A 26772-nucleotide genomic window follows, 5' to 3' on the forward strand; every position below is an offset into this window, starting at 1 on the left:
TATGAAATTCAATCAGTTTTAAATTAATCTATTATTGGCTGTATGATTCTTCAAAATGTCGAATGCAATAGCCGTCAAAGCAACTCCTAAATTATTGTAAGTGGTCATTTTTAATCATTATAGATGATTTTGTGAAATTTCGTAGTTTCCGGGGAAAGTTCCTGCTCATGGTCTCTACACCTGTACGGATGAGAGCCGATGCGAGAAAATAAAGAAGTCTACAAAATTAATAATGTTCCGTTTTGGGTGACACAGTTTGGGAACTGCGCTTCCTTCTAATATTGTGATGGAGGGTGAGGAGGATCCCATCTGGAGGGTGAGAACACTTTGGGGGCTCCTGTAGCCCGTAGGCAGTATCTTATTTTGAAATGACTTGATCAGAACCATGAAAAAGCCCAAAACGGGTCACAATACTGCCTACGGGGTTACCTCAAGCTCGCCTTCAAACTATATGAACGAGCAAGGCCAGTGTTTTCGAAAAGGCTCCAACTGTTGCTTTAAAGCCACATTAAAAGTCAACATGGCAGACCACGTCATATCACTGAGCTGGTTTGCGTCCATTGTTTTGTCCGCAGGAATCCTAATTAAGCTCAGAAAAATGCAATCCTGCACGTCGACGACCTCATTTTATTTCTGCCTGAAGTTTTGGAAATGATCCTTTTAAACAGGCTTTGATGAACGGTTCTTGCTGGAACCGGGAAATGAAACACAAAAACGTCGTGTTTTGGAGAGTACGCAACGTTTTTCCTTTGTTTTTTGTAAAGAAAGAACAGACTTGATGCAATTTTAAGTAAATACTTCTGTTTCAATTGGCATATATTTTCATCCATTTCCTCGCTTGATCACAGTACATGTGATCTACTTCCTCTATCCTGACATTCTTAATCAATGTAACGTCTACTCATTCTCCGTCTTAATCAAGCACTTAGCCAAACAAAGCGCTGACCAGGATTTAAAATCAATGTTTGGCGGAGGTTGGGGAGGGCGGGGTAAAGCTTCAGGGGCCCCCCGGAGAAGAGCGCTGTGCAGTAATCATGCCCACTGGATGGCGCATAATTAGATTCTAATTGGACTTTATGTAAGTAACGACAGACGCGAGAGAGGTTTATCAATATCCCATGAACCCTTCGAGCGGTTGCATTATGCGAAAGCCTAATCAGTATGTACCTTTTTTGTTGCAGAGCGGACCATTAACCGATTGGTGTCGACACCCCTGTGGGTGTGTTGTTTGCTCGTTGTGATTTATTGAGGGAGAGAGGGAACAGAACATGATTTTGAAATGTTGTCATTAGCTGCTAAACACGCTGAAAGGGATACAAACAGCAGCCTGATCATTGCCAATGTCTGTTGTTACCTCCACCAAGGAAATGATGTTTATATTTTTGTTGTGTGCTTGATTACATGCAAATGTATTTGTACGACATGGGCTCATTGAAGAAATATTAGTGCAACTAATAATGTATCGTCATGCACATTACCGCCTCCTACAGGACTGGAGTGAAACAGTGCTAACCATGATTTGAACTTTTGAGCTGGGTTTAGAGTCATAGCCAATTGCACACTCGTAGAGGAAAGCATTTAAAAATTTGGAGGACGTATGCGCTCCCTGAGTGTTTTGTGAGCTCCCTTTTTGTTGGGGGTGGGGTAATACATCGCTATCACATGAAATGATGTACCTCCAAGACAATTTTGTATTTTCAACAGAAACACCATGCAAAAAAAAAAAAAAGTTTGAATGAACTTGTAGACTGTCAGGGTTTTCGGGGAATTGAGGACCCAAGTGGAGGGGAGGCAGAGGCAATGTACAAACAAAAAAGGGTTTTATTACTTATGTAAAAATAAGGTGGTGCACAAGGTGCAGACAGGAAACGACAAAAAAAAAAAAAAACATCCTAAATCAAAGCACTCAAATAACAAGGCAAGACGGGAGAAACTGCAAAACGTGGACTCGACAATGGACCAACAAGAAGCGAACTGAAAACAGGTGACTAAATACACACAAACTAATTACACGACAAGTGACACCTGGACAAGACACACGTGGGTGAGGGAACTGATTGGCTGAACACAAGGGTGTGGGATGACAAGCACAGGTGAACGTGATCACACTAAATGAGACGCTGACAAACAAGGAAAACAACTGAAGTGATCAACAAAAAAACCATAACAAAAACCCAACCCAAACCATGACAGTAGACAATATTTTCATTGACCAGTTTTGATCTCTCAAAAGCAAACTTAAGCACTTAAGATCTGCACCAAGTCTTGACAGTTCGAGAACAAAATGACAACACATTTTGAACCCGTAACCTACCGAGCGGCAAAGTTCCACATTTTTGAGCAACAACAAAAACTGACGTGACTTGAGAGTAGTCCGCGGTCTACCAGGTGGGGAAACACGGTGCACTCAGTCACCCATTTGTCGCGCAATGAAATCCGAACATTTTCATGAATTTATTAAAAAAAATAAAAAAAAATAAATAAAAAACAGACGGTAACCATAGCTTTAGTTGTTTTTCAGATAAAACCCAACGAGCAAAATTTGGACATATTGTACATGCTATTCATTGGACTGTGATGTCCTGTTCCCTTAAAAACAAACATTAGCATCGTGGGAGCGCATGCAAAACCTTCATTACGACTGATATATTTCACTGACATCCTGCGCTGCCCAACAAACAAACAAAATCTCTTATGGAGCGCATACATTACTCCAGCTAATCTACAGCGAAGATGTCAGCCAAGGCTCGACACAGCACACAAAAAAACACATTTTAGTTATTTTCACTGGATGATGTCCTACTGTGCCAAAAGACAAAGCAACCAAAAAAGCACTCCAACAATTCTCAACCAAAACCCGGCAGTTGTAGAACTCCAAGGGGGAAAAAAAATGGGGTCGTTTACAGACAAAACACCAAACTGGGATCTCACCCTTCATCTATATTTCCTTCCTTTCTTTAGTCTTTCCTCTGGTCTCTTGAGTTCTCCCTAATTTGTTGGAATTGAGATGTTTCTGGGGTTGTTGAAAGATTCTGTTTTTTGTGACTGTGGGTGCTAGGTGGTGTCTGGTTGGTGCTCCATTTCATTTTGTTTCATATTTAATTTCTTTGATCCTTCCTCTGATCTCCTGACAACTTTACGTGGGCGGGACCTTACCAAACTAGCAACATTTACATGCTTTTTATTGAAAAAAAAAAACTGCTCAAGTGATTCTCAAAAGACAAACTTGAAATTTGGGTCAACGGAATTGTTTTCACTTTTCACAGTCCCGTTCTTCCTTTCACATGCAGTCCCAGCTGGGCGCTGCATTCATGGTGTGCGTGTGTAGCATGTTCCCGTTCCCCCGTCCTCATTACAGGCAGGCCTGTTGACCTTGCGCTTGTGCTTCATGTTTAAGAGCAGATGTGTTGGCTCTGAAGGGCTTACTGGAGAGCCGCCGTACATGCTATCAGCTGTCGCGGGTTATCAGTCATTAGCCCGGTGGCAGGCTGAATGTGACACCGGGGGCCGCAGCAGGTTCCCCGCAAAGTAAAGTCTCGCAAAGGACAAAGGAAAAGATGTAAGGAGACTTGGCCGTCTTTCTCGGCGTCCCCTCGAGTCCGCGTCGACGGCGGGGGTGACTTTGGAAAGCCATCCGGGCCCGGTCTCAAGTGTCGTCACGGCAACTTAGCGGGACGGCGGTTGTACGCATCCTCATGAAAACCAACAAAAGGATACGCGCCGTATGTACATATTCAACTTTTGTATGTTCAAGGGCGGCGCGCGCTCCAAGAATCAATCTTTATTAAAACGGATAAGACGCAAGAATTGATTTAATGAATGCGGCCTCATGTCCGGCGGCCACGTTGTAATCCGCAGAGAATCGTCGAGCGCGAGCTCAGGGGGGACCAAAAAAAATGTTGGTGGAGTGGCCTGTGATGATAGTCTCCATATAATCCCCTAATTCCTTGTTTAATTAAACTCTGGAGCCGGCCTTGAGACTCTGCCAGCTCTGTTGCTCTTTTGTTCTCACAGTTGTTTTTCCTTGGCTACGTCGGAGCATTCTTTTGTCCACTTCTGCTGAAAGATGCCGCAAACGGAAACAATGGGTTCGGAAGAAGCTCGGTGACCATTGCGGCTTTGATTTGCGCTGAATGTCGTCACGGGCGGGATTCTGGTGGCTCCTCTTGCTCATCTTCTCTTTTATTTTCCCTCTCCCACACTTTTCTGGACTGTGCGTGATGCAATCCAACAAGGCCTGCAGCAACACTGGCACGTCAGCGCCGCCTTGTCACTGTCTCAATGAGGAAATTATGAAAATAAGAATTTGGTGACATGAAATGAAAGGGGCCATGTAGTCTGAATAGACGTGCAGAGGAGGTGAAAATGATGCAATTTTCTAAATTCAGTTCTAATGGTAATGTGTGATGGTAATGCGCGTTTTGCTGTCAAAAAACGTCCCTGTCGGGCCCGGATTGTGCCGCTTTGTGCCGTATCTCCGTTCCTCGAGCAAAAAAAAAAAAAAAAAGTCGGCTTAGCTGAATGCCTGAAAAGTCGTGTAAAATGTGTTCTAATTCACTTAATGACAGCAGACGCAAACACAAGCGTCGGGCTGAATGGCTTTGCCGCGATATTGTTAACACACACACTGCGGCTGTGTATAAGCGGCGTGCCCTGGGCCAAGCAGAGGCGAGGAGCAGCAAGGTGGCCCGCGCAGATTAACCCAGACTACCCAGCTACGGCACGGCACTCCGCCTTAACTTCCTCTCCACCTCCCCCCACCCTCCCTCTCTGAGGCAGGATTGTATATCAGAGCTTCTGCTATATCAAATAAATAGTCACAGATTAAGATAATACTTTCACAGCTGTATATAGTGAACCCCCCCGTTTATCATAGGCGAGAAAATCCCTGAAATGGAGGGGGGACTTTTACCTCTGGGCCGCATACAGAACATTGACATTCTTCTTAATGTATGCTTTAGCTCACTAAAATCGACATATGTAGCACGTATATAGAAAAAAACTGCTATATCAGGGCTTTCTCCTAAAGCAGGGGTGTCCAAACTATGGCCCGGGGGCCATTTGTGGCCCGCCAACCATTTTTCAGCGGCCCGCGGCTCATGCTAAAAATATTATTTGTACAGTTGGTTGAGGCTACCACTACTAGTATTAAATTCATTATAGATTTTCTATGAAATGATTCAATTGAACTATTTACAAGTAAAATGGGAACATTTATCATCCTAACACTGAGGTGAATAGTTGGTAATTCATTTTTAGACGCAAAAATTGTTTCTCCAAATCAGATTAATTAATGAACTTTAATGTTTAAAATATTTATCTCATCTCATTTTACAATGCATGTTATCAAACTAACTGCAATATATAAACAATCGCTTGACTGATTATGGTGCAATTTAACGAACTAAAGTTGAACATTTTTTAAAGCAGCCCTTGCATCCTTTGATTTTTCCGGATGTGGCCCTCAGAGGAAAAAGTTTGGACATCCCTGTCCTAAAGGGATACTTGACTCATTGAGCCATTTTCAGCAGCAAAAAGTAATATTTTATAGTAATATTTATACAGTAATATATAGTATAGTAATATATAGTATATTTTATAGTATTATTAAAATATTATTATATATTAAAGCAAATTTTTTTGTCCAGAATTAATTTGGCAATTTTATTATTTTTCATGTACAATTAATACCTTTAAATACTAATTTTTACACTTGCTGTCGACTGAAGATGACATCACCTGTGTTGAGGAAGTAGGTAACCAATCATGGCTCATTTTACTGACCAAACCCAGAAAACAGGTAAGCCATGATTGGTCGTTACCGACTTCCTCAACACAGGTGATGTCATCTTCAGTCGACAGCAAGTGTAAAAAAAAAGTTTTTAAAATTATTAACTCATTCACTGCCAATGACAACTATATACGTAAAAAATCCAAGCAAACGGCCAGTGTTAATTTTGGAAAAAGAAAAAAAAAAAGAAAAAAAAAAAAGAAAAGAAAAAAAAGAAGACAATTGAAAATTTTAATAAAAAAAAAAAAAAAGAAACTTTAAATTAGTTTTAGTTAGTCTTCTGACTAAATTTAATTAAAGTCTTAGTCATAACTCAGTCACCTGATTGTATTTTAGTTTGAATCCAATTTTAGTCAACAAAAATAAAGAGCAATTATAGTACCTAAAATTGACTTTTGGAGGCAGAGACCCAGTATGTGGTCTCAGTAAGATCAAGACCGCCTGTGTTGTAGGGCATCTGTTAAGGTTCCAGTGCGACCGGAGAGTGGATCCCAGAATCACAGAACACAGGAGTAAGCGGGAGGTTTTATTCACCAAAACACGTGAATATGAACATAAAGCGCTGGACACAGCCAGGAAAAAGGTTAACAAAAGGTGCTTGCAAATTGCAAGGAGGGAAATTAACACAACACAAAAAGACCCGAAGGCTACAAACCGCAAACACAAGAAAGCAACAACTTACTATAGCTATGAAACACGCCACATAAAAGTGGGAAGAAAAAGAGACGTAGCAAAACTTACGTAGATGAAAATCGAGAATCTTGGACTATAATAATAATTAGCGAAGGCGAAAAACAGTAGGAACACTAGACGATGGCTGTGAGCAGACGGCGCAACGACCCGACAGTGGCTGCAAGGAGTCCCAGTCCTTATGAAGGCCTAATAGGTGATGCCCTGCAGGTGTGGTGCAGGGGACACGCCCCTCTCATTAATCAGGCACTGTGAGACAAGGAAAACACACTGAGAGCCCAGCAACATGACAGCAACAGGAATCCGTTCTACGCACGATGGTAGCACTTAGCAATGAAATTGTTGTCATCGTTGTTATTAATAAAAACAATGATTAAAAACTATGAATGAAAACTATGAATAACTAAAACTAAACTCAAATTTCTTGTCAAAATTTGCACTGGCTGTTTGCTTGGATTTTTGACGTCTATAGTCGTCATTGGCAGTGAATGAGTTAATTGTACAAGAAGAATAATGAAGTTATCAAATTCATTCTGGACAAAATATTAACTTTTTAGCTCCCGAAAATGGCTTATACAAAGCAAGTAGTTTTTTTCCAGGGTGGTCCGTGGCCCTCTATCCCACTAGCATAGATACGCCCCCGCCCACTTCCATTCACAACCAACAACAAGGGCAATCTGTAGTAAGACGACAATTTTGAAAGCAGTTATTTTCGAATCAATCAAGTTATATGCTCACAAATCCGACCTTGGCAGGTGGAAAAAAAGTGGAAGAAACCATTTTTGCTTTTGAAACCGAGTTACCTTCACTGTTATAAAGAGAAATTGTGTTACTATTTTTGGTAATAAATTATCACAACATTAGATTGTCTTAAGAGCGACTCTTATAAAGTTGATTGATAGGGCACACAGATACATAATGTAAAGATAATGTGCCTTTAAGAGGCGGGGCCTGTTGGTGTTGCATGTCTGCAAGTCTGCATGTCAATATCTGTGGCTGACAACAGTTCCCTCGTGAATGTACACTCTGTTCATCATGTACATTACTGTTTGTCCAAAAATGGCTACCGTGACTCTCCTTTCCCACATGCGAGGTCATTACAGTAGCTAATATTCTGTGAAGACCTTCCAAAAGTGATCGCTTAAAAATCTTACCATACCTAAAACACTTTCACATTCTTGTCCTTTTCTTCAGGTAGCCGCACAGACGACGGCTCCGACGTGGATTCCGAGCCCGACTTGCCACTGAAGCGCAAGCAGAGGCGCAGTCGCACCACCTTCACCGCCGAGCAGCTGGAGGAGCTGGAAAAGGCCTTTGAGAGGACGCATTACCCGGACATTTACACCCGGGAGGAGCTGGCCCAGAGGACCAAACTGACAGAGGCCAGGGTGCAGGTAGAAGACAATAATTAACAACAATATTGATTTGTTCTTTTGATTATGTTTCACAGAAAATGGTAGTTAAAGGTGGCATCAGTGGAGCCATTCTATATAATCATAATGGCACCACAGGTTGATCAATAGCCTTCATCACTCACAGTCACAATGTACAAAATTCTAACCCGAACCTTAACCACACAAAGATTATAGATAAACCTAATTATAAGCATATTTATCTTTTTATTTCTCATATTTAGTTATCATCATCACCGTCTATCACATGTACACAGACAACATAACACTACGCATAGGCATATATTCTTTATCCTTTGCGAGAAAGTACTACCTGTATTTGTTTTTTGTAGGGTAATTACAATTTTTAATCGTAATTAATTGCATGACTTCAATAGTTAACTCACGATTAATCTCAAATTTTATATCTGTTCTAAATGTACAATACATTTTTCACAAGTTCCATACTGCACTCCTGTTAACATAAAAGTGGAAAACATGTTAAACTAATAGAAATATGGCTGCATCTATTAGTGATTAATACAATAATTCATTAAATTAAGTTATTTAAAAAAACAAAAAACAAAAAACGAGTGTGATATTGATTGGTGTTGAGGTCATTTTTCTGCCACTAGATGGCATAATTACATTTGTAAGACGTGACAACTCGGGCATTTTTCTTTTCATGCTAACAGCTAACTTGACACGAAGTAACGTGAAATTTTGCACATTTTTTAAATTGTAAAATAAAACTTGACCCCAGTCTCCATAAATATATGCATTATTATTGAATTTATTACTGCTAAATTTTGACATGGAAGTGTCTGCTGCGTTGCTACTGGAATTCGTCCAGTTCAGGTCCAAGTAAGGGGTGGTAATTAATTGTGCATTAAAAAAATGTGGCATTAAAGGAATTTTAAATTAACTCAAAATTAACACACTAGTTTTTAATATAGTGCTATTTTACTTATTATAAAATATCATATACAAATTCCTGCAGCTATAAAAATTGAATTCAGAGCGTCTAATTGACAATAACATTGACCGATGAGCTGTGGTCGCCATGGCAGCGATTTTACAGACTATTGTACCGGTTGTAATTTTAAGCTAAAATGACTTTAAAATGCTGGCTAATGTCTGATGTTCCACACCTAAATTAATTCTCTCTTTATGGATATAGATGTAGTTTGATGACTCGTTAATCCGTACAAATGCATTGTTGTTGGACTATAGTTTAGACTGCATTGCACAGAAGTTCCCATGCTTATCAGCAGCCTCCAGTATTGTAGTGCAATTGGATAAAGAGCCTGCGAGCTGCCCGCCTGCCTGCTTGGGTGCCACGCAGCTGTGTGTCAGCGAGGGAAAATATTTACAGTAGAGTTATAGCGGCAGCTGTTCTCCCAAAGTTGGCGAGATGAGAGGAGAGAAAGTCAATGCATTCCTGATGGATTTCTCATTCCGGCCCTTTGGCCACGATCTCATCCCATCACTTTCAAGCTCGCCGCTGCTTGTAAAACCTTCCACATATCACGCGGGGTTTCTCATCCTCTCCAGGGACCCCCGTGCCCCGACAACATTAATCAATCAGCCACCGGCTGGGGCGGAGAGGGCGGTTGGGGGCTTTCTGGGGCAGCCCTCTCCTCTTACCGCAGTCATTCACACTCTATCTGAACCCCTTTAAGTGTGTTAGCGCATGCTAAGTGTTCATCCGCTGGAATAACCGCTTGCGCACATGTCTTTGTCCATCTCCGTGTATTGCATGAGATGGCGTTTGTTGGTTTTCCTGTTTTAATCGTGAGAGTGACATAATGTCCATGTGCGGGGCACAGCTGCTCCACTGGAAATCACTCATTGGTTATAAAAAAAAAAAAAGAAGAAGAAGAAGAAGAAATTGAGGACACAATGCGGATCTGCATCTGTACGTCATACATTTCATGATGTCTTGCAGGCGTGGACTTTCATCACACACACGAGGTTTGCTCTGGCCTTGTGGAGTTGACTTATTAGATTTAAGCATCTTACGGAGAGTCATCAAACTTCGCCGCCATGCGACGCCCACGCGCTATAAAAAAAAACAAAAAAACCTCAAAAGTTTGACAGTTTAGCCGCACCCATCTGTTTAGTACACACAATTCAAATTTGGTAGCAATCAGACAATACCCAGAACAAATTTCAGGACCCACAGCAATTTCACAAATTACTCTAAAATGGCAATTTGAAAACAAAATGGCAGACTTCCAGTATCTTTTTGGGCATATTTACTTGGCTGCTAATCATACATAGCCCAATTTCCATGTTGTTATTTGATACTATAGCTTTATGGCACAAAATAGTATCATGTCCTTCAGAAACTGTACAGGTTTTGTTTTAAGTGATATTCCTCCTGTAATTTGCTTGTTTACATTAAAAACTACTACGCTGGTAACGATTAGCTAACAGGGCTAATTTTACCCTAGCGTGCTAGCTTACCAGCAGCTAGCTAGCTACACGTATGGTCAAATTTGCTGTTCATTTTTGGCAACAACGCCTTTCAATACACGTATTCTTGTACATACAGCGGTTGACAACATCAATTTGTAAGCATTTTAGTAAGTTTGAATTGAATTCCTTTGACCATGTGAAAATAATGAAAGAGGAAAATGGCTGTCCTGGCACTGACTCATCTCTCTCAAACTGGAAATGTGCAGGTGCAAAGGGGGAATTTAATTATTAAATCGTACTAATTAACACTATATAAGCAACTCTGAAGTAACACCTAAACTGTCTGGATGGCATTTAAATCTGAAAATGTTAGAATTACACTTTGGGAGTTAAAATTAACTCCCCCAAATTTTCCCCTGAAATTTTAATATTAGAATTTTTGCCGTGTAGTAAAAATATTTGCAGTGCATTCAGGGGGTGTTCATGAAATGGACCTCATAATCGACTTGAAAAGTCTTTTAAAAATAATTTTGTCAGACCACTGCATTTTTTTTTCTGTTTTTCCCTCTTACACTGACATTTCCATTGAGTGTATGAATGATGACTACATCTTCAATTCAAAACTTAAATTCAACAGATTATTTTCATGTCTAAATGCCTCAAGGGAACTGAAGTCTCAGAGCCCTGGTTCGACTTTTGCCCGGCGCTACGCTTCTGGTTGTTTACACGTGAATTTTGATGGAAAGCACATGTGTGTTTCATATTGAAGCAAGGCACCAGCTGGGCCTCTGCAAAGGTGCCCAAATGATGGGAGAAGACAGGAGACCCTTTGGCCTGAAAAGGCACTCTTCTCCTGCACAGCTGCAATGACGCATCCTCCAGATGTCGTTGGCGCCCAAAGTTGTTCGGGTTCGGCTCAGACCAAAAACAATGCGCGTGTGAAGTCATATTTGAACCCAGAATGTTGTCTGCTGGTTGTCAAACATGCTAACAGTGGCTTATGGTGCATTTCTTACGTTAATCCAGCTCTTAATCACGTCACAATTAATTAAACCTTTAACTCGTTTGCTCCCAATAACGTATAAATACGGTTTTTTTATGTTTTAAGTGTCCCAAAGACGTATTTAGACGTTTTTTGTTGTTTTTTTTTGTTTTTTTTAATGCTAGAGCATACATTAGGCTTTGATACAGCCTCTCAACTGCAAAGAACGGTTGCATAAATGGTAGTTATTACACAAACGGCCAGCAGGTGGCAGAAGAGCAAAGGAGATCAACCAGGGCCATGTAGAAAAAAAGCTAAATTACTTACAATTTTAAATAGATTTGTGAAAACTGATGAAACTTAGCTCTCTTCTAATGCTAATTGCTAATCTTTCTTTTGATAGGTTCCACGCTTTTATAGCAATAGAGCACAATATTCTGTGGGCCTTGCAAAATCAGTCAAAATCCAGTAAAACAGCGAAAATGGCTGGGAGTGAATGAGTTAATAAAGAATACAAAATTTCAACAGTGCTGCATACATTACTACTTTTATACTGATGATCATGGAGGCCCTTCAGCACAGGAAGTACATACAGTGCGACTAGGGAGGCCTGAGCTGTCAATATATTCTGGGATTCCGACACTGGGCTTTGACTTGCAACACAAACTCACCACCTCATAAACGGGAGCATACTCCCTTATGTCCACCCCGGCCTGTCATTTTAAGACCCCCCTGTCTCCCCTCCCATCCATCTTTATCATCCCCCGCTGTCGTTTTAAGCGGCAGCTACCAGCGCTCCTTCGCCAGCGCATTTTATGACCCCCGTTGACAAATTGTGGGATATGATCCATGCGAGCTGTTGAAGGCCCGCCGCAGTGGGAGGGAATTCTTCCTCCTGCAGTATCTTCTCCCTCCGATATCAACTTCCATGTCTCCATGCATGGGTATTACGAAAATCTCATATAATTGGAGGCGTTTTGTCTTCTGATAAACTAAATTTTAGGTTGCTAAAAATGCATCAGAAGCTTACTTAATAGCCGTTTTATATATATTTTAAGGCTCAAAATAAGCGGTTTGGCAAAATTTGGTGCCCCATCAAAACACATTGAATAGCACAATTCATAATCAATCACCGAGACAACCGCCAATAGAAAGCAGAAGAACTACAAAATTCCCAGATAAATTTTGAATGGTTGTGCTGATTCTTGCAAATTGGAAAGGTGGATGCCTACAGACAAGTATCTGGTGTGTTCCTAATGTTGTGGCCAATATGGCCGCCCCATTGGAGACGTTCAAATTCCACAGGTGAGAATCTGGGGTGTAGCCTACCGAATGTTTTGGCCGATATGGATGCCCCATTGGAGATGTCCACAGACGAGAATCTGGGGTGTACCTATTATTTTGGCCAAAATGGACGCCCCATTGGAGACGTCCACAGACGAGAATCTGGGGTGTACCTATTATTTTGGCCAAAATGGACGCCCCATTGGAGACGTCCACAGATGAGATTCTTTGGTGTACCTAATGTTTTGGCCAATATGGCCGCCCCATTGTAGGCTAAATGCTATAATTTATTAAGATTAACACTGCTAGCGTGTTTAACATCGGAATTAAGTGCTTGAGTGATGGACTTGAGTGACTGGTACCAAGTTAAAGAGAAGTGGCCTATCAGGTTAATTTTAGCTTTTGAAATAAAAGTCAATTAATCGTTGTGTATTGACAAGAAAATACAGTTTGCTGCCTTCTTTGCAATGTGAATTTAAGAAAAATAAAAAAAAAACTTTTCTATTGAGACCGAGCCAGTTCAGACTCGCGCGACTCTGCAAACTCCACACGCCCGCCGAGTGCGTCACGAGATCCTCTTTCCTTACCAATAAACATTCTGCATGTCGCCATTATACTTAGTGGAATCTAATAAGTTATAAGCATCGGCTTTTACGAAGCATGAAAATCAATTTTTGAGGCGGGGGGTGGATTTTCTCATTTTATCTGCGGCTCGTGTTCACCACTTGGTCTACTGTCTAGAAGGGGTGGGTTTGGGGGGGGGGTTATACTGTCCTCACACATACATATTGACAAAATTATTGGGACACTTGGGCATTTAACACGTAATGCATTTCAGCACACATATGTAAAATGGTTCAAAGGACATCAGGTCACATTGAACACCTGTAGGATGTGAAAATGGTGGCAAGTGAGTTATTCTTCCCTTTTTCAACAGCTTCTACTCTTTCAGGGAAGTCTTTGTAAGACGTCTATCCAACTCTTGATTGATTAATTTAATAAGTCCGTCTCCATCCTTTGTGTTCCTAAAACGCAGCTTTACAGCTCAGACTCATCCGTGAATTCACATGCAACATAAACCAAGAGGGATGTGTAACAAAGTCGCGATTGTTTCACTATCAATCGCCCACCAGCGGCAACAGAGAGAAGATCACAAAGGAGCCGAGTGGCGGCAGCCGAACCCAACAGGCAAACTGTATTCCCGCCAGTGTGGGGTTTATGTTTCATAAAGGCACAAATAGGATTTATGTAGATTGTGGTTGGGAGAAATTGTTGCCGTGCGTCAGAGTGAATGTTCTAACACTTTCTTATTATTAGAATTTAAATGACTTTGGTACAGTGCTTCTGTACTCCTGATACTTATCAATTTAATCCCACTCTCCTCTCAAATTCATACTCCTAGCTACTTTAATTAGCATAGTGCCAGCAGTCTGGAAGGCAGCGAGAGGAAGGGAGAGAAGACGGGAGGGGGCGGGAGGGATGAGGAAAAGCGGGTGAGCAAGAGTGATATTGCGTGGTAGGAGTCTGAAGGAGTGTTTGTGTGTTGAGGCTGGTTGCGTCACCCCACCCGTACGTTCGGGCTGGATATTTTGTTTTGTCATTATCTCGCCTCTCGCTATTCATCTGGAGCAACATGTCGCAAATTGGCTCGTGAGAGGCGTCACACATCCGGCGTGTACTTGCCTTCTTTTGACAGCATCCTTCATGGAGGATCGGCTGAACGGGGAATTTACAGGGGAGGACGCGTGATCCGTCTATTGAAGACGAACGGCTCGCTATAGCGCGCCGCGAAGACGATCTGAGATCAGTGAGGATATCAAAGGAGACACGGAGGCAGCTTGCCATCAATCGATCCTTTTGGCGGAGGGTGAATGGACGATTGAAAAGCAAATGTTTTGATTTGAATCGGAGGCTAAGGCCTTGCCCACACGAGCACTGTTACCATCATAAAACCTTTAGTAACTGCAAAAGCAATCTTTGGATAGTGAATTCAGAGATTAGATTCTAAGTACATTAAACGCGTTTGAAGATATTTTCTGAAAACATCTGCAAAGACTGAGAAGTACATAGTACTGAATAGTGGTGTTGATAGCATGATAGCAACATTTTTTTTTTCACTATTTCAGTTTTATTTTTTTTAAACTCAACTGGTAGACGTCCCGCATGAGTCCCCAACTATAGGCCTATAAGAACTTCAGCGCCTCCGTTCACGTTAGTGGTTACAAGGGGCAATTGCTTAGTTATTATTACCCGTTAGCTCTCAAGCTAGCTGGTAGCTAGCACAACTCAACTCTGTACCACTGGAGGCTTTAAATTGATATATTTTTGTGGCTCAGTCATGTCGGGATTAAGATGCCAGTTATAGTAGCATCCTTTAAAAAAAAAAAAAAAAAAAAAAGCTTTTTAATGATTAAAATATGGCAGTATTTATAACAACGCTCTTCTCAGTGATACATTAAATTGACAAGAAATGTACGTATTTACTTTATACAGGAACTTTCAGTAACATTCAACATTATTACACGCGCTTTACATGCGTTAAATATGTTGGTTTAGGCCAACCAACATCCTCATTTGGCAATACCGGATGAAGCACTTCCTTCTGGTTCAGGTCGTTAGCGAAGCCTTATTGCAGGAGACCAAGACGAAGCATCTGCAGAAAATGCTGAACGTCTACAATGTCTTTTGTTTTACATAAAATGTCTTCAAAAGCTGCCAAAAATGACCTGATCCAATTTTTTGTTCTTGCTTACATATATACAGTACATGTATTTAACCTTTGCCAGATGATCCCAGCAATAAAGTAAACTAGAGTAAGTGCAATTACTGGAGAAATTGCGCGGGAATGCTGAAAGCTGAATGCTAAGATTTGAATGCATGTGGAATGCTTATGAAGTAAATTGCGAGATAAATTATGGAATGATGACCTCCTGGTTACTGGACAATGCACTTTACCAACTGTGCCAATGAGCAGTATCAAACACCTGGTAACGATGATAAGTTATCTGCAAGGAAGTGAGCGTTGAAAGTGACACTTAGAAATAGTTCAATGTCCCAAAATGAATGGGAAGAAGTTTATATTTAACGTTAAATTGTGCAAACACTGTAAGTATTGTGGAATCAGACGATATATACCCCGAGAGGAGTGAATTTTTGAAGCAAGCTGAAATTTGAACAGTGTAAATCAGAAGTATGATGTGGGAGTTGTTACATGGCAAAAAACTGTGGAAAATAAAAATCACAACAACAATATGAGACTGTAGCACACACAGGAAGTCTGCCAAAATGCTTTTCGTTGTTTGGTGACATCACAAGTCTCTTCACATGAACACAGTTAGCGTTGCGGCAGACATTATGTCCCCCTTGTATTAACTGCTGTCGTGAACGTTAAATTGTATTTAGCAACCAGACAAGTACAACGAACCTCCATTTATTGTGGGCTGGTTGTTCCATGTCACCCACAATAGGTGAAAACAAGTGTATACTGATCCACAGACAAAACCGCAACCAGTGTGTCCAATGAGTCTTGCACTTTTGCACCGCATTCAAAAGTGAGGCATACTCGCACCGTATCCAAAGCATGTGAGCAAGGTTTGCATACATCAACCTTCACCTTTGGTCTTCCTCCCTCTCTTGCACTTCCTGCCGAAGAAGAGCTAAGCTTGGAAGCCGTCCTCCGTCTTTGCCTTGTCCAGAGCGCAAAGACGCCAGGAACCCTCTTAGCACTTTGAGAAGGAGGCCCGTCGTGCAGGTAGAGATGCGGCGAGTGGCGAGTGAGCTCTCCCTGTGCTGCTGCAAAGAATTAAACCGGATTGGGGAGAGGCGAGCAGAGAAATTGTGGTCCAAGGTGACTTTGTGATCAGGTTCCAGAGAGCAGCCTCAAATCCTCGGCTCGGGGCTGTGTGTGGATGTGTGGGTTTGTACTGTCAGTCTGTGACACATGCTCATCTTTTGGCCCTTTTTTTTCCACATTTAACTCATTCACTGCCAATGACGACTATAGACGTCAAAATTCCAAGCAAACAGCCAGTGCAAATTTTGACAAGAAATTTGAATTTTGTTTTAGTTATTCATTGTTTTCATTCATAGTTATTAATCCCCATTGTTATTAATAACAACAATGACAACAATTTCATTGCTAAGTGCTACCATCGTGCATCGTGATCGGTCTTGGTCTTACTGAGACCGCAAACTGGGTCTCAACTTCCAGAAGTTAATTTAGTCGACTTAAAATTGCTCCTTATTTTTGTCGACTAAAGGTTGGATTAAAACTCAAATACAATCAGGTGACTAAGTTATGACTAAGGCTTTAATTATATTTAGTCAGAAGACTATAACTAAAACTAAATTGAAATTTCTTTTTTTTTTTTTAATTAAAATTAAATTTAATTATATTTATTTATTTGTTTTTCAAAATTAACACCGGCTGTTTGCTTGGATTTTTGACGTCTATAGTTGTCATTGGCAGTGAATGAGTTAACTTTTAGGTGCTGAAAAGGAACTGCATTTGATCACTTCATTTTAATGGGACCTCATTACATTTTCACACCCAAAAAAAGTGCTTCAAAATGGGAAAACGAAGAATAATATTGTGTATAACTTGATAGAACGACAATAATAATAATGTAAAAATATATTATGTTTAATTTTCTGCAAATTTCACTCCCTATTGGGGAAAGGTAAGACGCATTTTTTTTTAACCTGCCATAAACATTGCATAACGGCACTAAATTCAAAAGTACAACATTTGGATTTTAATTCACATCATTTGTAGATGTTTTTTTTTTTAATCACCTTTATCCAATCACTTTTTTCTGTTGAACTAGTTATAGAAGTTAGCCGCTGTATAATAATAAATAAATAAATGTTTGAGAAACAGCAATATAAGTAGGCTATACAGTACTTGCTCTTTCATTTTCACATATATATTATATGGTATGTACATTTTATTCGGGTAAAAGTTAAGTGTTGTTTAATAATTGTATAATATACTAAATACATCGACAATAATAATAATCATAATAATAATAATCATAATAATAATAATAGTAATAGTAATATAAAATACAAAATTAATACAAACATGCATTTAGTCATTTTTCAATTTTTTTTTGAAAATTAAAATTAAATAACATTACCTGTCATGCTAGTCAAGTGCTATGTGAGATGCCTAATTAGAAGGAAAATAACCAATAAATAAATAAATAAATAAATAATCATTAAATAATAATAATAATTATAATAATAATAATAATAATAATAATAATAATAATAATAATAATAATAATAAGGATAAAATATTTGTAATATAAATATTTAATATTATCTGGTTTGGGTTCAAGCATAAACAATAGGTGCATCCAATATGTATGTCAAAAGAATCTGGGCCTCATCATCATCATCATCATCATCGTTATCATCATGGAGTGAAAAACGAAAGTGAAAATGTTGAAGCGTTTTTGTGGCTCGAATGATGAAACACCTCCTCGCTCTTCTTGGATGACAAAAGGGGGGGAAGGAAGTTAAAGTGAACATAAAAGAGGGCCGGGGTGAGAGGATGAGGTCGGAGGTGAAGTGGCACTGCGGGATGAAGAAGGTGGGGTGGGGGGGTGGGGTGGTGGAAGTCAGGGGTGGGTGAGGCAGCTGTTTGTCTGGCCCAGTCGGAGTTTGGATAGTTCCGACCTGCGAGCACGCTCCATTTCATCCCTATAGGAGCCACTTGACTGCGGCCACACATCACATTTGTTTTGCAGCCACTGATTGAGGCTACAGCAGATGAAGATTTCACTGAATTCGCTTCTTTCACCCCTCTCTAAAGGTCCCTTTTTTCACACATTCAAATGTGGCTAAAATCCCGTGTAGGCCCTTTTTTTTTACGAGTTTATGTGTATGTTTGTGTGTACAAAAAGAGGCACCCCCTCTTATTAAAAAAAAAAAAAAAAAGGCTGCAAGTGTAAGTCCCCTTGAAAGTGTCCCTGTTGAAGGACTGCTTAAAAAGGGACGCCCCCCTCTTTTGTGCCCACTGTTCTGGTTGGCGTACGGAGGGGCTTTTGTCCCCCTCTTTCATGTGCGCTCACAATGGGCCGGGCCGTTTGAAACACAACAGTAGATGAACTGCGCTGACAGTGTATTAAACTCTGATGAATTGCCTGTGCGAGGCATAGATCAATGTCCTTCAACCCCCCCGAGCACGCAGCGAAGGCCGGGCCTTGTCTCGGCTAAATGGAACAGGTTGCTGGCTCCTTTCACAAGCCCTGATTATATTCGTGTTTTGTTGAAGCAGAAGCCTTTTTAAAATGTGTAAATCTTTCTAAAGAACTCCTCCTTTTTTTTTTTTTTTTTTTTTTTTTTTGGCGATTCATTCAGGGAGTTGATATTGTGTGCTGCTCATTTCAGGAGCGCTGTCTGTCTAGACTAGAGTTGGAGATGCTTCTTTTTTGGCTTCCTAAACAGCAGACACATTTCAAATAGCGCAACTATTTCGACGAATGATGCAAATTTTTGCCATCTTTTCCCTCAGGCACCAACCACAGGGATGCACGAGTTTGCAACAAAAGTTTGACAAGCCGTCACTTTCAATAATAATTTGAATACTTTGAATAAATCACAGAGCAATAATGACAACTTTGGAAAATTCAACAAAACATACACACAACTAGAAAATGACTGGGAAGTTTAGCCAGTGTAGCCATTACTTTGTATTATTAACGTAATGACAACATTGAAATTTTTTTTTCCAAGTTTTGAGCTCATTAATCACAACAGGTGTAGTTGTTACTTTGTACTAATAACCCAAATACCAGCTGTGTCGCCATTACTTTGTATTATTGACGAAGAGATGATAATTGACAATCTTGAAAAAGAATGTCAAGTTTTGCGCTGATGTATTACAATAGGTGTAGTTGTTGTGTGTTATTAACCCAAATACCAACAGTGTAGCCATTACTTTGTATTATAGTCAAGAAATAATTAACATTAGGTTTAGCCATGGCTGTTTCAATTAAAAATGAATGAGAAGCTATGAGATATTGTTTGACAGACACTGTAGCCATTACTTTGTATTATTAACGTAATGACAACATTGAAAAAGAATGTCCACGTTTTGAGCTCATCAATCACAACATGTGTAGTTGTTACTTTGTACTATTAACCCAAATACCAGCTGTGTCGCCATTACTTTGTATTATTGACCAAGAGATGATAATTGACAATCTTGAAAAAGAATGTCAAGTTTTGCGCTGATGTATTACAATAGGTGTAGTTGTTGTGTGTTATTAACCCAAATACCAACAGTGTAGCCATTACTTTGTATTATAATCAAGAAATAATTAACATTAGGTTTAGCCATGGCTTCGTTCCAATTAAAAATGAATGAGAAGCTATGCGATACTGTTTGACAGACACTGTAGCCATTACTTTGTATTACTGACCGAAGTACAACTTTGTCATATTTTGAACTGCTGAATTTCAATATGTGTAACAATTATTTTGCATTATACAACCAAGCGCCAACAAATTCGGATAATGAAGGTAAAGTTTTGCCCTCGAGATTTTATTAAGTCAAATTCGGACAACATTGGAAATTTATGAAAAGATTGAGCTGCATAATTCTGAGCCGAAGATTGACAGATATTGAAGCCATTAGTTTGTTTAACTCACCCAAGTATCGACAACTATTGAATAGAACTAAAAGTTGTGAACTGATTATTGACAAAAGGCACAGCCATCGTTTTATTGAAGTATGGAGAACTTTTGGAATGTCTTCCTCAGTGGTAACAATTTGATTTAGGCCAGCCTTCAATTTTTAACCGCATGCTAACAAGTCTAAGGTGAAAGCGCCGCATTCAAGTCTCATCGTTTCCCCTGTCATCTCCTTCAGGTGTGGTTCAGCAACAGACGGGCCAGATGGCGTAAACAGGCCGGGGCCAATCAGCTCGCTGCCTTCAACCACCTGCTTCCTGGTGGATTCCCACCCACTGGCATGCCCACTTTGCCCACGTACCAACTGCCAGAGTCGAGCTACCCCGGCACCACACTATCGCAGGGTGAGTCCATTCTGCTGCTATAGTCGAGCTTTTGTCGACAATCGACAGTCAGTGCAGACATTACTTTGTTTTAATGAACCAAACACGGGCAACTTTGGAAAGAGAACCAGTCGGTATAGTCACTGCTTTTGTTTTATTAAACCAAGTACTGGCGCAGTTTAACGCAACATATTTGACAATAGATGTAAATATTACCTTTCTTTCAGTAAACAAAGTTAAAACAACTTTCGAAACAGAACACAATTTCAAGTGCAGCCATTACTTTGTATTACTGAACCAAGGACCAACAAATTTGAAGTGGTGAATGATAACAGGTGAAGCCATTACCTTGTTTTATCAAAGACTGACAACTTTTGAGCTAAAGATTCATTATATGTTACTTTGTATTATTAAACCCACTGCCGATTATTTCAGACAAAGATTTTGCAAAGTTTTGAGATAATGATTGACAATAGATGTAGCCATTACTCAGTACCAACAAATGAACGTAAAGTTTAGTGCTGATGGTTGACATTAGGTCGAGCCGTTACTTTGTTTTATTCAAGTACTGACAACGTCGGACTGAGGTTGAGAATACATACACATGTTACTTTAATTTTAGAAACCAAATACCAACAAATAAACAGAAATTTTTGAGCTGATGATTGACGAGGGTGTAATCAATATTGACCACATTGTAACAAAGTTTTGAGCTCATGGTTGATAGTGGGTGTAGCTATTACTTTGTTTTACTTAACTAATTATTGACAGCTCTGTAAATCCAACCTTTTGTTTTGATTGTTGAAAAAATAAATGCATATAATTAATATAGTGTTACATTACATTTGATTACTTAGTCCTTAACTTGAAATCTTGTTGTTTTTTTCCCCCCCATCCAGAGGGCAGTACCTTGCACAGACCTCAGCCCTTGCCCCCGTCCTCCATGCACCAGGGGGGCCTGAGCGACAGCAGCTCGGCGTACGGCCTGTCGTCCAACCGCCACAGCTTCTCCAGCTACTCCGACTCCTTCATGAGCCCTTCGGCGTCCGGCAACCACATGAACGCAGTCGGCAACGGGCTCTCCCCGCAGGTCAGTCCGACTCCATCGCCCGCTCTCCTCACTTGTAAGAATGATTACGTCATTGCATTGGAGCGCAATTAAAATGTTCGGTGGCGTAACGACCAATGTGGGCTTTTACGCGCGCCTGGATTTATTTCAGCGACTCCAAATTGCTACATTGGTAAAACAATTGGATTAACATCAACAAATTAAAATTCATCTTGATAGTAGTCAGCGAGTGCTCGAGCCGCTCCAAACAGCCACTTTCCTGGGACGTCTAAATCCTGCGCGTCGCAGCCAGAACACACGGAGATGAAATAATTAGCTCGAGCTTAAAAATGTAGACCCGTAATCTTCTTGGTGTAATTGTCTGCAGTCGTAAGAATCCAGTTTCTTTTTTTTCTTTTTTTTTCCAACCCCCTTATTTCCTTTCGGTTTTATTTCCAAGCACTTGAAGAGAAGTTGCTCTCTATTTTTACTGTTTAAATCCATTCCGAGCCCTCATTTCCTGCATTTAAAAAAATAAATAAATAAAAATTCCGGGCGTTAACCTCTTCGGGCGCCGTAGTTTAGGTTGGGGCTCTAAGCGGCACAGAGTGGCAAAGAAATGATTTGTAAATGATGCAAATCGTGTGTACGGAGTGAATTATACACAATTACCCATCAAGACTGGCCAGCCTTGCCCACCCTCACCGACAAGATGCGGTTAACAAGCAGAAAATAAGATTGAAATGGTGCGTAAAGAGTTGAAAATGAATTTCAATGCCGCATTTGTCCACAATTACCCCCGTCGTTCACGTGTGTTTTATTTGAGCCCCCCCGCCACCCCACCCTCCTTTTAAAATATTTCTCAAAGCAGATTCTTGGTATTACTGTTTTTTGAAGAAGAAAGAATTAAGGATTTTGTGACAAAAAAGAGATTTTCTCTCCTGCTGGAGCGACGGAGGAGGATAACACGGCGGCTCACAGCGTGTTTGATTGTTAATCGTGGCGCAGGGGGCTTTAGCTGCTAATGCTCCCAGTGCGAAACCTGCAGAAAAACACCGGCAACACCCAAGTCACGTAAAAAAAGTATATATATATATATATATATATATATATATGTTTATTTATTTCTTTATCAATGGATTATATTGAATGTTGTTGCCTTCTGTTGGGATGGGTTAGATATTAAACATATCCTATCCAGTATGGAATTATTCAATTACTGGTGTTTGTATATTTTTTGTTTTGGACTTTATTTAGCTATAAATAAAAATTCAGTAAAAAAAAAATATATATATATATCTATAAATACATAACTATTAAATAAAATATTAATATTAATGTAAAACTTGCTGGCTTTTTTTGTGTTTTTAACATACTTGACAAAAAGTAAAAATAAAAACGGATATAAAAAATACAATTCAAAAAAAAAAAAAATAATAATATATATATATATATAATTTCCTCTGCTGCAGTCAAATCACCTTTTTTTTAAAAATTTATTTTATATAAGCTGATCCATTCATTTGTTTTAAGAAGCCAGATAACAACTTGTTAGTTAGTTAGTTAGTTAGTTAGTTAGTTGTCTAGCTAGTCAGATAGCTGGATGGATGGATGGATGGATAGGTAGATAGATAGATAGATAGATAGATAGATAGATAGATAGATAGATAGATAGATAGATAGATAGATAGATGAGTGACAGCTTTGTTGTATGTACTGACAACTTTGAAGATGAATGTGAAATATCGCTGATAGTTGACAATAAGTGTAGCCATTACTTTCTTTTAATAACCCATGGTCCAACAACCTTTATAAAATGCCCGCATAGTTTTGCATTTATGTTTGACGATAGATGTAGCCATTATCACAAGTAATCACAACTTTTGGAAAAAGGAAATAAAGTTTTTAGTTGATGACTGGCAATAGACGTAGCCATTACTTTGTTATAATAACTCATGTACTGACAACTTTGGAAGTAAACAATGTTTTTTGAGTAGATGATTGACAACAGATGTAGCTTTGTTTCAATTAACCAATTACCACCTCATGCATTTGCAGGATGTGCGGGTAAATTGATTCAAATGAAGTTTGCTCGACCTTGGCAGAACTCTGCGCTCTGCCGAGCTCCAACCTTGTTTCGTTTCTGTGTTCAAATGTGGATTTTTGGGGATGTATTTTGTTGGATGTTTTGATGCGTCATGCCACGCTAGTGTGCAAGGCCGCGCGGCATTCCCATCAGTCTCTCAGCATGGGAACGAGACGTTCCCACTGGCAGCGGAATCAAAGTTCACGCCGGTGGTTGCGGCGTCCCGCCGAGCGCGCAAACAAACGCGCTAACACGCCGCCAGTTAGTGCAGCTGGCTTGCAATTAAACATATTGTCATACGTCGCAAATTGAGTTCACTCGTCGTGATTTGCAGCTCTTGATGGGGAAAACACATGAAGAGCAATTCATTAGAATGAAAATGAGCTTTTCGTATTGTTGCATCTGTTCGAAGGAGATACGCTTGTGTGTTGCGAAGCGTGAGCTATATGGCCCTTCACTGCAAAAAAAAATAAAAAAAAATCTCTGCTTCCTCACAAATGGGCCGCACTGGCGCACTGCCAAGTCTGTAATGGAATCCTGCAGCGTTAGCAAGGGCCGACAGGAGCCCCGCGTCCATCCCAATCCCGTAACCTATCCCGACAGCACACGTTTTTTCCCCTCTCATTATGGCCGGCGGAAAAGCAATCCCCCAAAAAAGTGCTAGCTGTTTTTATTGTGGAGATGTGTTTGGTTGCTGGAGGGCAGGCACTGGGTTAGCTGTGGCACGCTTACGTGACACACAAACAAATTTTCATTCTTCTTCTTTCTAGATGTTTCTCCAGTTATTGACAATGAGCACTGTTTCGAAAGACAGTTTTAAGCATTTAGATTTAGAGGCTACTTCGCATATTTTGTGAAGTGGCTTTCCTGGAAGTCAAATTCCTGATTTTTGACTGGCAGGGACACCTGCTGGGAGATGGAAGCAAACAACTGCTGCATATTTGAAATTCAGCGTAAGAAAACGGCTCTCAATTTTGATGCATGAACTTATTATTATTATTTCTAATACCGTAGGTCTTGCTAGACCCACCTCTTTGAAAGCTTGACACAATTTTTCTAAACTTACCACAAAAAACATAATAATGAAATGCAGGGATAATTTGATATCTGATGGCGCAATCTAGCCACATGCATATTCTGTGAACAAAGACAGTGCAGCTCAGCATGCAAATTTCAGTGGAATTTCAACTTGCATTTGTCGACATCATTTATTTCCTATGATAAAGACAAGGTATTAGGATTGCAATTTATTGTATATATAATTTAAAAAAAAACTGTTGTTCCATTTTATATGTCATCAAATCTGTTCATGTCGACACAATAATAAGTATTTTTTTAACTTTTTTTTTTTTAATTTTTTTTACGTCTAACAAGTTTTTTAAGCTCCACGCCATCATTCGTTTTTTTGTTGTTTTTTTCCCCCAAAAATTCTGACAAGCTGGTATATATGCCACTCCTAATTGAAGTTTATTTTCAAACTAAACATAAAAAAAAAAAGAAACACGTGTATTTTAAAGAACCACATAAATTTGCCATTGAGTCCACACTAGCTTAATGCTAACACATAGTGGGAAACGCCATATACGGACTAACTAATAGCATTGAACATAGCGTTGAGCACAAACAATTTGATACTCAAATTTGTTATCCTCTGAGAAATATTGGTCAAATCACGCACACCAAGAAACGCAATTAATTAACTCGTTTGCTCCCAAAGACGTATTTATACGTTTTTTTGTTTCTTTTATGCTAGAGCATGAAGAAGGGTTTGATGCAGCCTCTGAACTGAAGAGAATGCTTGAAGCAATGGTAGTTATTACGAAAACGGCCAGTAGGTGGCAGCTGAGTATAAGAGATCAACCAGGGCCATGCTTTTCCCCACTGTTTTCAATAATAATGAAACTTAGCTATACTCTAATGCTAATTGCTGCAAAACTGAAACAGATAGAAATATACTTTGTTTTCCTAAAGAAAGAAGAGACTCTAATCTTGCGTTTGGTAGGTCACATGTTTTTATAGTAATATAACACAAAATTCTGTGGGCCTTGCAAAATCAGTCAAAATCCAGTAAAACGGCCAGGAGCGAAGGGGAGTGAATTAGTTAATTATGATCACATATTTTAAAATACATTACCTTTTATTTCATTGTTATTTCTATATGGTTTTATAAAGTACAGTGTGGTATTTTACCACGTTGATTTTCTATATATTTGCATTCATTTCAATGGGAAAGATGATTTGAGATACATTATTGTGGTTTCACCGAGCGCACTCGTAATCACAATATGGCCGACGTTGATGAAATCTACACTGATGTCCTTACTAGTTCAATAACCTCCACCGCCATTTCACCGTCGCGACGTGAGATTTCATTTCCGTCTTGATGAAGCAAGTTGACAAAGTTTGACGACAAGGAACTTTTCCCCCCCTAGTTTTATGAAAGTGTTTTGGAATGACAGGGATGTATGCATGTGTATGTCGAGGGCCTTTGGGCTGTGTGAGTGGGCAGGGCCTTCGCACACGCACGCACACACACGTATACACGGGATCAGAGGCAGTGTGCGGCTCTCACCCCTGCCTCCCTTTGATCCGTGTCCCGGGGCCTGCCCGCCTGCCCGCCTGCACCGCACCAACGCACGCTGACACCGTGCTCACCAGCGACTCCCCACAACTGTCTGAGCGAGATAAGCCAGGGGAGACTCCAAACTGAGCTGCTTCTCCTCCATTAGCCTACGAAGACGCTTCTTAAAAAAAAAAAAAAAAAAAAAAAAAGATGGGATGAATTATTTTTAAGAGCTCTTGTCGCTGCCAAAAAAATGGAGAGAGGAAAGAAGAAGAGGGGGTGAAGTATACGGAACAATCTGGCTTCATTCTGCCTCACTTCTAACAAGACACCCTGCACCTGAATACCAATGAGAGACAGGGTGGTGGTGTGGGGGGGATTGGTGTAGTCCCCCACACTATTAAAACTTGGGCATTAAGCCTCTCACCGGGCACTGTGTCAGCTGGCAGCCGCCGCTGACAACAAATCAAAGGGGATGAGCACATTGCCCGC

The 26772-nt window shown here is 40.0% G+C and overlaps 1 protein-coding gene across 3 annotated transcripts in view; it reads left to right on the forward strand.

Moving 5' to 3' along the window:
- The window catches only part of pax7a (paired box 7a), a 72206-nt gene that overhangs the window by 26568 nt on the left and 18866 nt on the right, over nucleotides 1-26772 (forward strand). For all 3 annotated transcript variants that reach the window (XM_077529964.1, XM_077529966.1, XM_077529965.1), the window contains 3 exons: nucleotides 7676-7875; nucleotides 20439-20604; nucleotides 21483-21673. In XM_077529964.1, coding sequence (XP_077386090.1) covers nucleotides 7676-7875; nucleotides 20439-20604; nucleotides 21483-21673 — 557 coding nt within the window. The remainder of the gene's footprint in view (nucleotides 1-7675; nucleotides 7876-20438; nucleotides 20605-21482; nucleotides 21674-26772) is intronic.

Source organism: Festucalex cinctus, chromosome 8 (assembly GCF_051991245.1).
Source record: "Festucalex cinctus isolate MCC-2025b chromosome 8, RoL_Fcin_1.0, whole genome shotgun sequence".
In the NCBI taxonomy this organism is placed as follows: domain Eukaryota; kingdom Metazoa; phylum Chordata; class Actinopteri; order Syngnathiformes; family Syngnathidae; genus Festucalex; species Festucalex cinctus.